This window comes from Nannobrachium achirus (genome assembly GCF_963921795.1).
Source record: "Nannobrachium achirus genome assembly, chromosome: 13".
In the NCBI taxonomy this organism is placed as follows: Eukaryota; Metazoa; Chordata; class Actinopteri; order Myctophiformes; family Myctophidae; genus Nannobrachium; species Nannobrachium achirus.
Window position 1 is genome coordinate 6279163 of NC_137833.1, and position 15534 is coordinate 6294696.

Here is a 15534-nt window from a genome sequence, read left to right on the forward strand (position 1 = left end):
CTGCGGGCTGTATAAAATGTGTCATTCATTGATCCGGCCCCATTTGGCACCCGGGACGCACTTTGGAAACCCTTGGCCTAAGTTGTTAAGTTGTGAAATATAAAAATGCAATGACAAGTTGTCCTGTAGTTAACGGAAATATGTGTTACACTTCCTGGTTTGTAATTACAAAACATGTTCAACATACACAGTATGAACACACAATAACTCTAACTGTAACCCCTTCTTTAACAGGCCCACTCCAATGTACCCCCCATCATACATGGAGCCTGGAATGGGGTGAGTGGATTTGCATCCTATTCTTATCACTGCTATGTTTTATTCTAAACCAGTGGTTCTCAACCCTTGCAGGCCGCGACCCCCAAAATAATCATATTTTAACTGGGGACCCCCCACCCTGACGAGCACTAAGAGTTGAGGCATTACATTTTGTATAACACGGTTCTATTGTGAAATTTCTGCCTCTAATATTTGACAATTTGGCCTATGTTTAATTTGTCCTTTTAGAAACGTGCAGATACACTTCAACCTTATTTTACTGTTGAGTGAGAAAACAATGTTGCACATTAAGTTAATCATCTGGGGACCCCCCAAAATAATTTGGGGACCCCCCTGGGGGTCCTGACCCACAGGTTGAGAACCACTGTTCTAATTTGGGCTGTTATGGCTTAGAGAGTTTTATTATCTTAAGCCCTTATCAGAGTCTGCGGTGAAGAGCCTATCACCGCAAATTTTAGGTGTAAAGCTTTCCACCTAAAGTGAGAAAACAAGTGGAGGCCATCATAGTCAGTCACGGTGAAGTCCTATCGCTGTGAGTCTAGATCGACCAATCAGTGAACGGGGTGATGGGCTTATCTGTCTGAAAGTAAAAATGGAAAGATGTGTCGGGGTTCGCGGTGGATAGCTCTTCACCGCGAGTAATGATGTAATGTTGTAGTTTTATGACTTAAAAAGACTACACCGCGGTGGATAGCTTATCACCGCGGTGCCTAGTATGATAGGGGCTTTAGTGTCTCTCTTGGCAGAGAAAGATAATTGCAATTTGCAACAAAGACAAACAGAAATCACACCTACTGTGAAGTTAGCAGGACTATTAATTATTTATGGGTTAATTTCATTTAGCGTCCCGCGAAGCTTGGCCAATGTGACCCTGGGCGTACGACACACTTTGAGGGTGTTGTGCCCAGATGTAGACCACACTGTTAACTGCAGTTGGAAATGTACGCTTTGTCATAAACTGTACCAACAACACTACACAGCTATGCTATGTTTGTGTGTCTCTGTCTCAAACCTGAGTGTAACCGCAGCGCCCCCTCTTGGTGTGTGTGTGTCAACGCAGGAGGCCCACACCGTACGGGAACCAGACAGACTACCGGATATTCGAGCTGAACAAGAGGCTACAGAACTGGTCGGAGGTGAGTTGAGAGACAGTCGGCTATAAAGTCCTTAACTCTCAAATACCTGGAACGCGCCCGAGTCGCGTTAGATTTTAACCACTTTAACCATCATTTTATGCTTTAACTATTGAAAAATAGCAGATATACAAGCTCACAGCGAGCTTGTAGATCTGCTATTTTTGAAAAATCGTGAAAATGTGTGCAAATCTTTGAATATCTCATTTTTAAAGTGGACATTTGTAACTCAAATATTTGCTTCTGGGGGGTCCCTGATACAAAATACTTTGAGATGATAGTCCGTGGCCAAATACATATCATTTTGGGGGTCCTTCACATGAAAAAGTTTGAGAACCACTGACATAGTAGTCGCTCAAGAACAGACAAACTGAGCTCCAGTTAAGTGAAATGGACCTTTTCTTTGACGATGGCTGGCCAGATTGCTGACATAGAAACATAGGTTTTTCCAAAAACCTTCGAAGGATTCAAAAGACACTTATAGAATCAGGTCAAAATTCAAATTTTCACGATTTTTCAAAAATAGCAGATCTACAAGCTCGCAGTGAGAGCTTGTAGATCTGCTATTTTTCAATAGTTAAAGCATAAAATAACAATACACAATAATGTGTACCCGTTCTGAATGGCTTTAATATACACTTACGATAGAATGTAAGCTTGAGATTAAAAAGGTAACAGATTCTCAAGGACATTGTTATTATCAGCGGAATTGTCATAATGAAGCCATAGACCACGAGAGAGGGAGTGTGCCATTGCAGATAATATCTGGGGCCGTGATTTGGACGCAGGCTCGTACGAGCAAGGTGGCTCGTCGTGGTCCCCGATACTCGCTATTGTGTGATATTACTTCAGTATTGGCTCTACATTGCTGATCCCGCAGGCTATCTCCTATCTGCATATTCCATTACTCTCCCCTCTTCCCACAGATTCATATGGATGGACTTACAGTCCTAGTTATTTTGTATGGATGGACTTACAGTCCTAGTTATTTTGTATGGATTGACTTACAATCAGGGTTCCCACGCTCATGAAATTCCTGGAAATAATTTGAAATTAGAAAAATATTTTTCCAGTACTGGAAACGTTTTGGAATTGATCAAGGGTCCTGGAAGGTCCTGGAAAAAATAGCTATGCATTGTCTTTGGTTATTGATTTTGTTAATACCTCTGAAATGACAAATTAAACAGGGCCAAATTGTCAAATATTAGAGTCAGAAATTGTGAAAATAGCAGATCTACATGCTCACAACGCCTCGCAACGCGAGGCGTTGTGAGCATGTAGATCGGCTATTTTCACAATAAAACCGTGTTATACAAAATTCCTCTACTCTTAGTGCTCGTCAGGGTTCAAATATGATTATTTCGGGGGTTGAGAACCACTGGCATACACTGCCTGTCTTTGGGCATTGCGCATAGGAGTAAATGACTCGTTATTGAGCTGAATTATTGTTATATAGTCCTGGAAATCGGGTTAAATATTCTGGAAAAGTTTTGGTAATGAATTGGTAAAGATATGTGGGAACCCTGTACAATGCTAGTTATTTTGTATGGACCGACTTACAGTCCTAGTTATTTTGTATAGATGGACTTACAGTCCTAGTTATTCTGTATGGATGGACTTACAATGCTAGTTATTTTGTGGGGAAATGGAGCCTGAGAATTCCCCGACTACATTTACATGCAGGCCACTGATAGGATTATCAAGCGGGTCTGGGTTAAAGTAATTGGACTGCCAGCTGTTGATAATGACCCAGTAGTGATAATGACCCAGTAGTGATAATGACCCAGTAGTGATAATGACCCAGTAGTGTGCACACGGCTAGGCTCTTTTTCTCCTGTCGGGATGTATTACGCAATAGGGATGGGACGATACGCAATATTATCGTTTATCGTGATTAAAAAACACTCACGATAATCGTATCGTGGAGATTCAATTCATCGTGACATCGTCCTCCGTCATGCACTGGGATCAATTCACCTTTTATTTGCCGAGCTGCATATCCGGTACCACTTCTTAAACCCTCTATAATTGGTAAAAGGTACTTGTAATATGCGTACCCGTATTTTCCGGACTATAAGGCGCACTTAAAAGCCTTTAATTTTCTCAAAAAACTACAGTGCGCCTTATAGTCCAGTGCGCCTTATATATGGATCATTCATTGACATTGACATTCCCTTTAGCACAGCTCCATCTGTTTGATGCATAACGCAACGGTAGCGTCTATTATGTGCGCCTTATAGTCAGGTGCGCCTTATATATGAAAACAGTTTGAAAATAGACCATTCATTGACAGTGCGCCTTATAGTCAGGTGCGCCTTATAGTCCAGAAAATACTGTACTTGTCTTTTTTCACTCTCCGCCCCAGGATAATGGATTTTGATTATCGCGATAATATTGTAAATCGTGATTTATTTTGTCACAATTATCGCGATATGACATTTTCATATCGTCCCATCCCTATTACGCAACCACCTATTTGTGCATTATTTTTCCTTGTAATGTACCTGTCTGTCTGTCTGTCTGTCTGTCTGTCTGTCTGTCTGTCTGTCTGTCTGTCTGTCTGTCTGTCTGTCTGTCTGTCTGTCTGTCTGTCTGTGTTTCATGATGAAGTTAACCACATAAACGTCCATATTCTGGGGGAAAACCTTTTCAGAAAATAGCAGATCTCACGATTATGTTTGTAGCGACAACGGAAAAGACACTAGTATAGAGAGCCCTGGAAAGCGTGCACTCTTTGGGCTCTCACAGCATATCTCCATATACAGTACATGGATCTCCATATATGGGTACCAGGGGTCTTCATATGTGGGTAACTGCTGGTCTGATATACACAGGAGAGTGTTTTCCGCAGGCCTTTCAGTCCGAGTGTATCAAAGGGTGCGTTCGGAAATGCGCACCGGGTGTGTGCTCAGTGTAGTGAGTGCCTAAACCCAATCCTAACCCTAACCTCAGTAAAACTATGCCTAAACCCAACCCTAACCTCAGTAAAACTAGGGCTGTCACGATATGTCATTTTACATGACGATTAATTGTCACTCAAATAATTGGCGATTAACGATTTAATTGTGTTTTTGTCGTTGATAATTACATTTCTGTTTGGCTTTTATGTTTTGAAGTTGTACATGGTAGATATGACACATAACCTAAATATACAAAGAAATTACTGACATATTTGACAACTTACTACTTATAAAATAACTTTGATAGTGGAAATAGCCGATCTACAAGCTCACAACGCGTCGCGATGCGTTGTGAGCTTGTAGATCTGCTATTTCCACTATTTCGGAAATTTTTCAACATTCACGATTATGACGATTATGACAAAATAATTGCGATAATGTCAAATAATCACTATTAAACGATTATGTAATAATTGTGACAGCCCTAAGTAAAACTATGCTTAAAACTAACCCTAACCAGACCCGGTGTGCATTTCCGAACGCACCCTTTGATACACTCGGACTGAAAGACCTGCAGAAAACACTCTCCCGATATACACACTGGCCAGACGGCCAAGACATGGCGCGACCTGGCCCTTTATGGCCAGGTTGCTTGTCGCCCTTAGGCGTCCTTACTGTTTAGTAGTATATTTAATTTCATGATCTCTTTTCTCAGAATGTGGTTTGTGGTGTTGTTTCTAAAGGGTGGTGAATTATGAATCTGAGCTCACAGCCACCCTGCAGTAATTGGGTTGTGTGTGTAGAGATGGCGATTGATCTTCCGTAATAAGAGTCCATTGGGTCTGGATATTATAGACGACTTTGCAGCATTTAAAGAAAGTTGAAATTCCCTTATTGGTCCAACTGAAAACTGGGTCTAATACTTTGGCATTTCTTTGCCTGGCCTTGGCGTGAGCAGTATTAAGTTAAACGTTACAACAAGATTTCACATTTTAGAGAAGCTGTGTGTTAAAATGTTTTCATTTACTGCTTTCTATCCTTTTTGAGATTTTTAGCTATTTGGATTTCAGTGGGTGGGGACATGCGTACAAGTGGCTAAATGTGTATTCTTTAGACACAATAAGCAGGTGATTTCTTTATTACTATTTACAGTAACACTACTAGCCCCCTTAAGTCACATCTGCCCATGAAAGATTGCGGTGCATCTTGGGAATGGGCATCTAAAAAGACATGTTTAGCCACTTGTACGCATGCCACCACCCACTGAAATCAAAATAGCTAAAATGTTAGAACGCAGTAAATGAAAACATTTCATCACTAATCTTTTCTTTTCTCTAATTACAATCTAAAATATGAACCCTTGCTGTAAAAAAACAGAGGTGTCCTTTAACAATTTTGCTGCCATTTTAATCATAGCTGTAGTAAGCAGCTGCCAAATTGTCCTTACCTTTTAACGTGGGCACGTGCACGCATAGTGCATGATCTGTGCGCGTCTCATGTAGTAGACCAGTAGACAAGATGACAGCTTTCGAATAAAAAAAAAATCTATTGGAATAGACAAATCCGTTGCCAGGCAGATCCGCCAGTATTTGCATAAGAAAACGTTGGAAACAGCAGCTGTGCGCTATGGTAACACGTGGGCACGTTCGCGCACATAGCAGACGATATGTGCGCGGATCATATGCCAGGCGGGCACAAGAATAAAACAACTATCAAATATAAAAAAAACGCGTGAAAAAAGACGATGATATGGCCGTGCAGCTCCTTCCTCTGTTTACAACGCAAACCTATGGGACGGCAGCTGCGATGGGCTCTCAGACCGGATATGGAAACCTAGATCCGGTCTAAACAGGAAATACGACCGGATACAGTTAGGGGGCGGGCCTAAGACTCCGAAACGGCTATATACAGCGATCATACTTTTAATTGTTTCATAATGATTAAAGCTAATTAAATTTCCGGGAACGACGGGCATCACAGCGTGGTACAGCGAGAAATCAACGGTTTCGACGGGGATCGGGGGAAATGAGTTAAACACGATTCCTACAACTAGAACAGAATGACGATGTTTTCCTCTGTCGCTCCAGGAATGTGACAATCTCTGGTGGGACGCCTTCACCACGGAGTTCTTTGAAGATGACGCCATGCTCACCATCACCTTCTGCCTGGAGGACGGTCCCAAGCGATACAGTATGTACAGTATACAGTTTATACAGCATCCTTCTGTTCATTAGGGCATTCACCAAATATTCAAATATTCCAATATCAAAGTCACTATTCGACGTTGTTCACAAAAGTCGAATATTTGCTTATTTTAATTTTTTATTGTTGCGACTATCAAAACCTCGACCAGCTGTCCGTCAGTCAGTCAGTCAGTCTGTCAGTCAGTCAGTCAGTCTGTCACATGTCACACATCACACTTTTGCCTTACTCATATCTCCGCAACCGTTGCCCCGATCCATGCCAACTTTTGCACACACACTCCTTGCCTGCTAAACCACAACCTCCACCCATCAAGTCTCACATGGTCCTCTTCTAGCGCCACCATGAGGCCGATTCTTGCAAAACACATTTTTGCCCTAAAATCACGCAAATCGGTCCACAGTATGTCTACACTCATCTCATCAACATGGATCTGTCACATTTAGCGCCACCTTCAGGCCGACTTTTTTAAACACATTTTTGGACACTACTCCTACAGATTTTGCCCTGAAATCACGCAAATCGCTACCCAGTATCTCTACACTCATGTCATCAACATCCCATAGAGCGCCACCATCAGGCCGATTTTTTCAAACACATTTTTGGACACTGCTCCTACAAATCTTGCCCTCAAATCACGCAAATCGGTACACACTTGCTCTACACTCATCTCATCAACATGGATCTGTCCCGATTTTTTTAAACACATTTTGGACACTACTCTTACAGATTTTGCCCTAAAATCATGCAAATCGCTACACAGTATGTCTACACTCATGTCATCAACATGGATCTCTCCCATATAGCGCCACCATCAGGCCGATTTTTTCAAACACATTTTTGGACACTGCTCCTACACATTTTGGCCTAAAATCACGCTGCGACCTGACGGTCGCTTATCTCCCGATTAGGGAATCTTACTGGTTTTCTCTTTAAAAAAGTATATATAGTATATAATGCTTGGCTAGATAGGAAGTCATAAGAATGAGTTGTCAATGTCCCTGGTGGATGAATTTGTTAATGTTCTATACCAGGGCTTCTCAAACCTTTTTAGGCCATGACCCCCAAAATAAACATAGTTGAACTGGGGACCCCTACCCTGACAAGCACTTGGAATTGTAGGTATTACATCTAGTGATTTTGTGACTCGGTTCAGCAGATAAATATTGTGAAAATTGCGAGGCGTTGTGAGCATGTAGATCGGCTATTTTCACAATGTCCGCCTCTTGCTTACTTAGTATTTGACATTTTGGCCAGTCCTGTAGAATATTCGACTATTCGAATACTTTGAGGTCAAATAATTCGAATACTAAAAATCACTATTCGTGAATGCCCTACTGTTCATTCATATTTGACTAGTCCTGTGCCCGGGGGTGTGCACACACAGTATGAGTGCACAGTATATGAGGGATTGAATGGAGGAGTCTCAGAAGCGTTATTGGAAATCACACCCGAGTTCTGGGCGGAGCCGTTTGTTTACACATCCGTCGGAAGGTTAGTTACTCAGAGCGTTTGTTTCACTGAGGTTAAGTTAGGGAGTGAAGACTTCAATATATTGTCCTAGGCCAAGTCAAGGCCTAAGATGCAGTATAGAGAAAAGTGCTTTCGCCATCTTGTTTTTAAAAAGAAAGAATGTTGCAATTTTAAATTGGGTTGGTTCCCCTAGTTCATAAAATCCTACAGGTCATCTTGTAGTTTATGTCCTGTGGGTTTTATGTGTGAGACTGTGCATGGCACGATGGTCAAATTAGGGTTAGGCATAGTTTTACTGAGGTTAAGGTTAAGGTTAGGCATAGTTTTACTGAGGTTAAGGTTAGGGTTAGGGTTAGGGTTAGGTTTAAGTGATCGCACCTCCGTGCGGTCCAAGCGAACAAAAAGGAGTGCCCCTAGCGCCAGTTCAGCCAATCAAAAGCTTCCATGGGCGGGGTTTGCCCAGAACTCTGGTGTGATTTCCAATAACGCGTCTCAGAAGTAATGTTGGAGAACCCAGACCGGTGCCCGTTGGGCAGAATAGTCACCATTGACGTCCAGTTGGGTAATACCCGTTGTATCCGTCTGTCTGTCTGTGTCCCTTTCATGCCCATTCATTATATGGAGATCTCTTATCTCTGTCTGTCTGGCTCTCTTTTATGCCCATATATGGTGTTCCGTGTCCAGTCCATTCTGTGATGTAATCTCCAAGTTTGGGCACTGTAGTGATGTCAGTCATCTTCAAATTTGGTCACTTGTTTCATCATGTCAGAGAGACATGATGAAACAAGTGACATAGAGACATATTATTATTATTATTATTATTCAGCACGTGGCTATTACCACGGTGGCGACACGGGGACTGCCCATAAGTCCGAAGGTTCATTAGTCCGAAGGTTCATTAGTTATGGTTACTAAGGTTAGGGTTAGGCATAGTATTCTTAACAAATTCGGACTAATGAACCTTCGGACCAATGCCATGGCCCCGTCGACACTATATCAGTGATGTCAGCAAGCAGACTGTTTCACCCGTTTATGCCCATATATGGTGTTACGTGATGTCAGTCAGTGATGTCGGGCATAGTTTCAGCATGTGGATGTTACCATAGTGGTGACACTGTTTAGTATCAGTGATTTCAGCATGCGGACAGGCGGCGGACGGCGGACAGACATTCATTAAATTAATAGTTAGATATATTCATACCGGTATCAGACCTTTGCAGATATACAGTATAGCAGTGTTTCTCAACCTTTTTTCTGCATGGGCACACTTTTCATGTCCCAAAAATCCATGGGCACACCAACATTAGGCCTGTCAGAATGAAATTCGTTTTTCGACTATAATTCGAATATTAAAGAAATGGATGAAAGTCGAATGCTTCAATTACTATTCGAAATGTAAAAAAAAAAGAAAAAAAGTTTATATAAAAAAAAAGTAAACAAAAAACGTTTTTCCTGACCTCCCATTGCGAAAATAAATGCTTTCATCAAGTCACAAATGATCAACAATTACGTGTGTACGTGGGATGCACTGCAGTGGACACAGAAAGTTATGCCACAGCACTTTGTGAGTGAGACACCCGACACCTCCGTTTGCATCTCCTCTGCCCTCTCCTCTCCTTAATCATAGTATTAGCTGGTTAGCTACTTAGCTATTTCTCCTGCTGTTTTCCAGCTTCACTTGAAAGTAACATTTAAGAAACTTATGACAACAGCAGACAGCCAAAGACTAAAGTAATATTTGTCCGTCAGTAACTAGAGGAGCTGGCTTTAACGCTCTGCTCTGCTGCTCCTCTCTCTCTCCGCACTGCTCGTCTGGTATGGAGAGACGGAGACACGCAGCATGCTGTCTAAACAAGCAATTTAGCTGCTAGCCACGCCTCCAGCCGATCTACAAGTCGATGATGCAATGTAGTTGGGGCTTGTAGCTTAGCTTTTTTCCCAGCCTGTTATAGCATCTGAATTTGCGCAAACAATGTGCTATTATTTTACAACTATACATTTTATTTAAAAATATATATATTATATATATAACAAATGTAAAAAAAAAGAAGAAAAAAAACTATACATTTTATATATTATATAAACTATTCGACTATTTTCGAAAAATTATAAAAATGAATGAATGAAATTCGAATGGGATTTTAGAGGCAAACTGACAGGCCTAACCAACATAATACAGGGGTGTAAATCTCGTCACTGTCGTCAAAGCCCTGCTTCATCATACAAGGCTGTCGCACAACAGTAGTGAAAACAGCAGATCTGTGTGCTTGTAGATCGGCTGTTTAGTTTAGTTTAGTTTATTTTGATACACCTTTTTTTCAGTGACATTACAAGTCATTTTCTTTTCCATTTGTTTTAGCCTGTATCAAAAAGGTATAGGCAGAAAGCTCTGTGTTTTTGTTTTCAGATTTTGCTTCCCCCCCCCCCCCCCTTCCCCCCCCCGTTTTCTCCACAAAGTAATTAAAGCGTTATTGAACTTAACTGAGTCAATTTTGGATAAATACACTTGAGTTTAGTTTGTAAATAATCTTCATGTATTCATTATTTTTGTCTAGACTTCAAATCAATCCACACTTAAAAAATGCATTAAAGCAATCATTATAGCGTAGCGGAAAAAAAAGAAGAAAAAGTAGGTGCTCAAAGGAGGTACAAGCAAAGTTAAAACGTATTATTTGTAGGATCAGTGGGATAACACTTGAAATAAGAGGAGAGATCCGAGCACTAAGACAAGTTAAAAGAGGAGAAGATGGGTGTAAAATCAAGGTACTTTATTGCAGTTCTCAACCTGTGGGTCGGAATATGAAGCAATAAGCAAACACGGTTCCTTATGTACAGGAGAAATGCAGAAGCCTAGGCAATCAGCATTTGTATGTTTTTTTTTTTACGTAGCGGCAATTATATTGCTGCTATGTTGCTTTATATTAGTATGCGTTTTTTTCTCTTAACCCATTCAGAATGGGGGCACATTATTGTGTATTATTATTTTATGCTTTAACTATTGAAAAATAGCAGATATACAAGCTGCCGCGCTGCGAGCTTGTAGATCTGCTATTTTTGAAAAATCGTGAAAATTATGATTCTATAAGTGTCTTTTGAATCCTTCTAAGGTTTTTTGAAAAACCTATGTTTCTATGTCAGCAATCTGGCCAGCCATCGTCAAAGAAAAGGTCATTTTCACGTAACTGGAGCTCAGTTAGTCTGTTCTTGAGAGACTACTATGTCAGTGGTTCTCAAAACTTTTCATGTGAAGGACCCCCAAAATTATATTTATTTGGCCACGGACCCCCATCTCAAAATATTTAGTTCCAGGGACCACCCAGAAGCAAACTTTGAGTTACAAATGTTCGCTTTAAAAATACATTCAAGTCAAAGATTTGCACACATTTTCACAACTTTTTCAAAAATAGCAGATCTACAAGCTCGCAGCGCGGCGCTTCGAGGTTGTATATCTGCAATTTTTCTATAGTTAAAGCATTCAATAATCTCAGGCCTAAACAGCCTCAAGAACGTGTTCATTGATTGTGTGATTGCTCCAGTGTTGTTCCTTTGTAATTACCTGATGTGCAAGGTCATTCTGGGTGTGTGTGTGTGTGTGTGCACACTGCAAACTAATGCTGATTGCCTAGGCGTCTGCATTTCTCTTGTATATGTTAAGGCCCTGAGGAGTTAGGAAGCAGCGAGACAGGAGACGTAGGTGAGTCCAGGTAGTTTACTCATCTCCACATAACCTTCACTTCATTCACTGCTGTAGGAAACTACAACAACAACAACCATAAGCTCGGAACCTGAAGTCAATCGCTAGTTTAAAGGACAACTCCGCCCTAAATCACTTCTAGTCTCATTTTTCTACTAATATTGATCCAAAATGACAGTCCATGGGGTCTATTAGGCAGAAATGCCCCTGTTGTCCAGTTTCCCCAGCAGAACCCAGCAGCTCTCATAGCATAGAGTGGAGCCTATAAGCCTATGACTTTTACACTATTTGTTGTGGTCAAAAGTGTTTTTATTTTTCATGAATGTGTTACTACTTGTCATTACAAACACATCCATGTCATCGTTGTCCCACACAAGCCATCACACTCTGCTAAACAGATGTTATGCTTTATGTGTTTTGCCAAGTCCCGGAAAAGATGCCCTGTGATTGGCCAGTACAGTCACTTTGATTGGCAGTTGTGACGAATGCTCACCCCAAAACATGAACTATGAGATTGTGGTGGCTCGTGTGGGACAACCAAGGCATGGATGTGTTTGTAATGACAACTAGTAACACATTCATGAAAAATAAAAACACTTTTGACCATAACAAATAGTGTAAAAGTGATAGGCTTATAGGCTCCCCTCTATGCATGAGAGCTGCTGGGTTCTGCTGGGGAAACTGGACAACATGGGCAGTCAGGAGCAGAGCGAGTACTGAGATAGGCACAGGGGTCCGTCTGGGGGGTCCCAGGTGAGGAAAGACCCCAACCAAAAGTCAGAAAGCTTATTCTGGCTGCTTCAAAAGTGTAATAAATGAACTCAGAATGTTTTAAAACCTACAAAACAACCCTAATATTAAGAAAATTGGACATTAACTGGCTGGCGTACTGTTCTGGGAGGTCCCAAACTAGATGACCCCCAGAAAGGGGTTGGGGGTCCGGAAAAGTTGACACCCATCATTTTCTCATAGTTTGGACTCTATAGAATCAGGATCTGCAAAAAAAATCTATTTTAGCACAAAAATCCTACGGGAGCTGTTTTTTGGACGCATCGCACCACACTAAGAACCCCTGGTATAGAGCATTAACAAATTCATCCACCAGGGGCATTTACAACTCATTCTTATGACTTCATATCTAGCCAAGCTTTATAATATATTATATTATATAATATATTTTTTAAAGAAAAAAAAAAAAAAAAAAAAGGCGAATATTCAACTTTGGTGAACAACGTCGAATAGTGACTTTGATATTCAAATATTTGGTGAATGCCCTAACATGCTCGTGTTTGGAATGTACCCATGACTCAACTCAAACAGAAATGTAACCAATGGTTTTAATGTCTTTTCCGCAGCCATCGGTAGGACGTTAATCCCGCGGTACTTCCGGAGTATCTTCGAGGGGGGCGCCACCGAGCTGTTCTACGTGCTCAAGCATCCGAAGGAGTCGTTTCACAGTAACTTTGTGTCGCTGGACTGTGACCAGTGTACCATGGTGACGCAGAACGGGAAACCTATGTTTACACAGGTACAGTAGCCTCCGCTCTGATGCTCCATTCATGCTTTAGACTAGAGTGCCTAAAAACAGACGACTTGCAAACTCTACAACTAGGGATGGGACGATATTATGAAATTGTCATTTCACGATTATTGTGACCAAAGAAATCGCAATTTGTGTTATTATCCCCAGCATCCCTTATCCTGGGGCAGACGATTCGCCAAAAAAATAGCAGGTCTACAAGCTCACAACGCGTTGCAAAGAAATGCATTGTGAGCCAGGTCCGTTTTACCAATTATAGAGTGTTTAAATGGTACCAGATATGCAGCTCTGCAAATAAAAGGTGAATTGATGACGGAGCATAATTTCACAATAAATGTAAATCTCCACAATACGATTATTGTGAGTGTTTTTTAATCACGATAAATAAACCATAGTAACGATTATGGTCCCATCTCTAGTACTATTATGTGATAAACCTCTATGTGATGTTGGCTCTGGCTCCTTGCGGTGACTGAACCCTAACCGTTCAGTGGATGTCCTGGCCCAGACCCACACCCCTCAGTGTGGTGACCAGCTGTCCTCCACCCCCCCTCCCATACAGGTGTGCGTGGAGGGACGGCTCTACCTGGAGTTCATGTTCGACGACATGATGAGGATCAAGACCTGGCACTTCAGCATCAGGCAGCACCGAGAGGTCCTGCCTCGCAGCATCCTGGCCATGCACGTAAGTCCCAGAGGCACGCACATACAGTACACCTGGGCTTGTTGTTTCAAGGACTTTTCAAAGGACTTTTTGTTGTCCTTTTGGACAAGTCCTTTCCCATTCACTTGTCAGGGCACATAAATAAATAAAAAAAGTGAGACATTTCACAGTCATTTCTTTCTTTAATGCATGCGTAGGAGTCAGACATTGAAGTAGAATGAATAACAAAAGGACTGCTAAGAACCCTCCTTGCTCCCTCCACTCCATAGTATGGTCAGTCCACAGTCTGCATACAGCACAAAGCTTATGTGCACAGAAATGTGCACATAAATGTGTCACAGAAAAAGTGAAACCAAGAGCCACTTGTCTAACGGACAAGTACATTTTTAATGACCTTGTTTGGAAGGATTTATTATTTGTTCACACTCTGCATTACTTACTTTACAAGAAGTCTACACAATTAGAAAATGTACAAGAATTGTTATTTTGAATGTTTCCTTATTAACTCTTCTATGGCACCAACATCAATAGGCCTACAACATGGAATTGTAGACAAAATCTTATCCAACGATAAGAACATATTGTTTTGGGTCTGAGAAGCTACATCTCATCAAATGGTGGTCTGTGGCTCAAATGCAGAATAAATAGTGGACCACTGATTTACAACATCTATGTTTCCTACCCATTCAGGACCCTCAGATGCTGGATCAGCTGGCTAAGAACATCACCAGATGTGGACTGTCCAACTCCACCCTCAACTATCTCCGTGTAAGTACTGTACATGTCCAGTGACGTCTTCAATCTTTAGTTTTTTACTTAATCCACCGTGGAATAGTGTCCAGGTGGTAAATGGTGCATTTATATATCACCTTTATCCAAGGCACTTTACAGAGATTTTGCATTACATTAACCCATTCACACACACATTCATTACATTCACCCATTCACACACATTCATTACATTCACCCATTCACACACACATTCATTACATTCACCCATTCACACACACATTCATTACATTCACCCATTCACACACACATTCATTACATTCACCCATTCACACACATTCACACACTGATGGCGGAGGAAACCATGCAAGGCACCAACCTGCTCACCGGGAGCAACTAGGGGTTCAGAGTCTTGCTCAAGGACTCTTCCACACTAACTCTGGGCGAGCCCGGTATCGAACTAACTCTGTGTTCTAATGACGGTTTCTCTACCCCTGAGCCAGCCAATGCCACCTGGCTTCTTCAATCAAGGCACTTCATCTAAAAGTATCAATACTGCAATGTAGAAAGACTCTGTTACAAGTAAAAGTCTGGAATTCAAAATTTAAATGCAAAAGTATTGGCATCAAAATGTACTTGAGTTAATTACAGGTCATGTTTACTTGCCCAAAGGTCAAGCCCACTTGCCCGAAAAGTACATTTTCCATTATAAAATGATTGTTAGAAACTTGTAGAGTGGGGGGCGACTTTGAAAAACCAGAGCGAGTGCAACTGCTGATTGTAAAAAGGTAGCTAGGTAGCGCTACGAGCTCACAATGCGTCGCGATGTGAACTTGTAGATCGGCTATTTTCGGACGAAATGTATATATAGGGCTGAAGTGGTTAATTTATGTGTTGTAATAATAATCAAACTCTAAGTA

General features: G+C 41.3%; 1 protein-coding gene across 3 annotated transcripts in view; it reads left to right on the top strand.

Annotated features, from left to right (window-relative positions):
- ldb1a (LIM domain binding 1a) overlaps positions 1 to 15534 on the top strand; it is a gene marked incomplete at its 3' end in the record, with an annotated part of 63181 nt that overhangs the window by 35536 nt on the left and 12111 nt on the right. For 2 of the 3 annotated variants that reach the window (XM_080740181.1, XM_080740182.1), the window contains exons 3-8: positions 235 to 279; positions 1340 to 1415; positions 6400 to 6502; positions 13037 to 13209; positions 13784 to 13906; positions 14576 to 14653. In XM_080740181.1, coding sequence (XP_080596307.1) covers positions 235 to 279; positions 1340 to 1415; positions 6400 to 6502; positions 13037 to 13209; positions 13784 to 13906; positions 14576 to 14653 — 598 coding nt within the window. Of the gene's footprint in view, positions 1 to 234; positions 280 to 1339; positions 1416 to 6399; positions 6503 to 13036; positions 13210 to 13729; positions 13907 to 14575; positions 14654 to 15534 lie in introns of all 3 variants that reach the window. The other variant, XM_080740180.1, reaches the window with a different exon arrangement.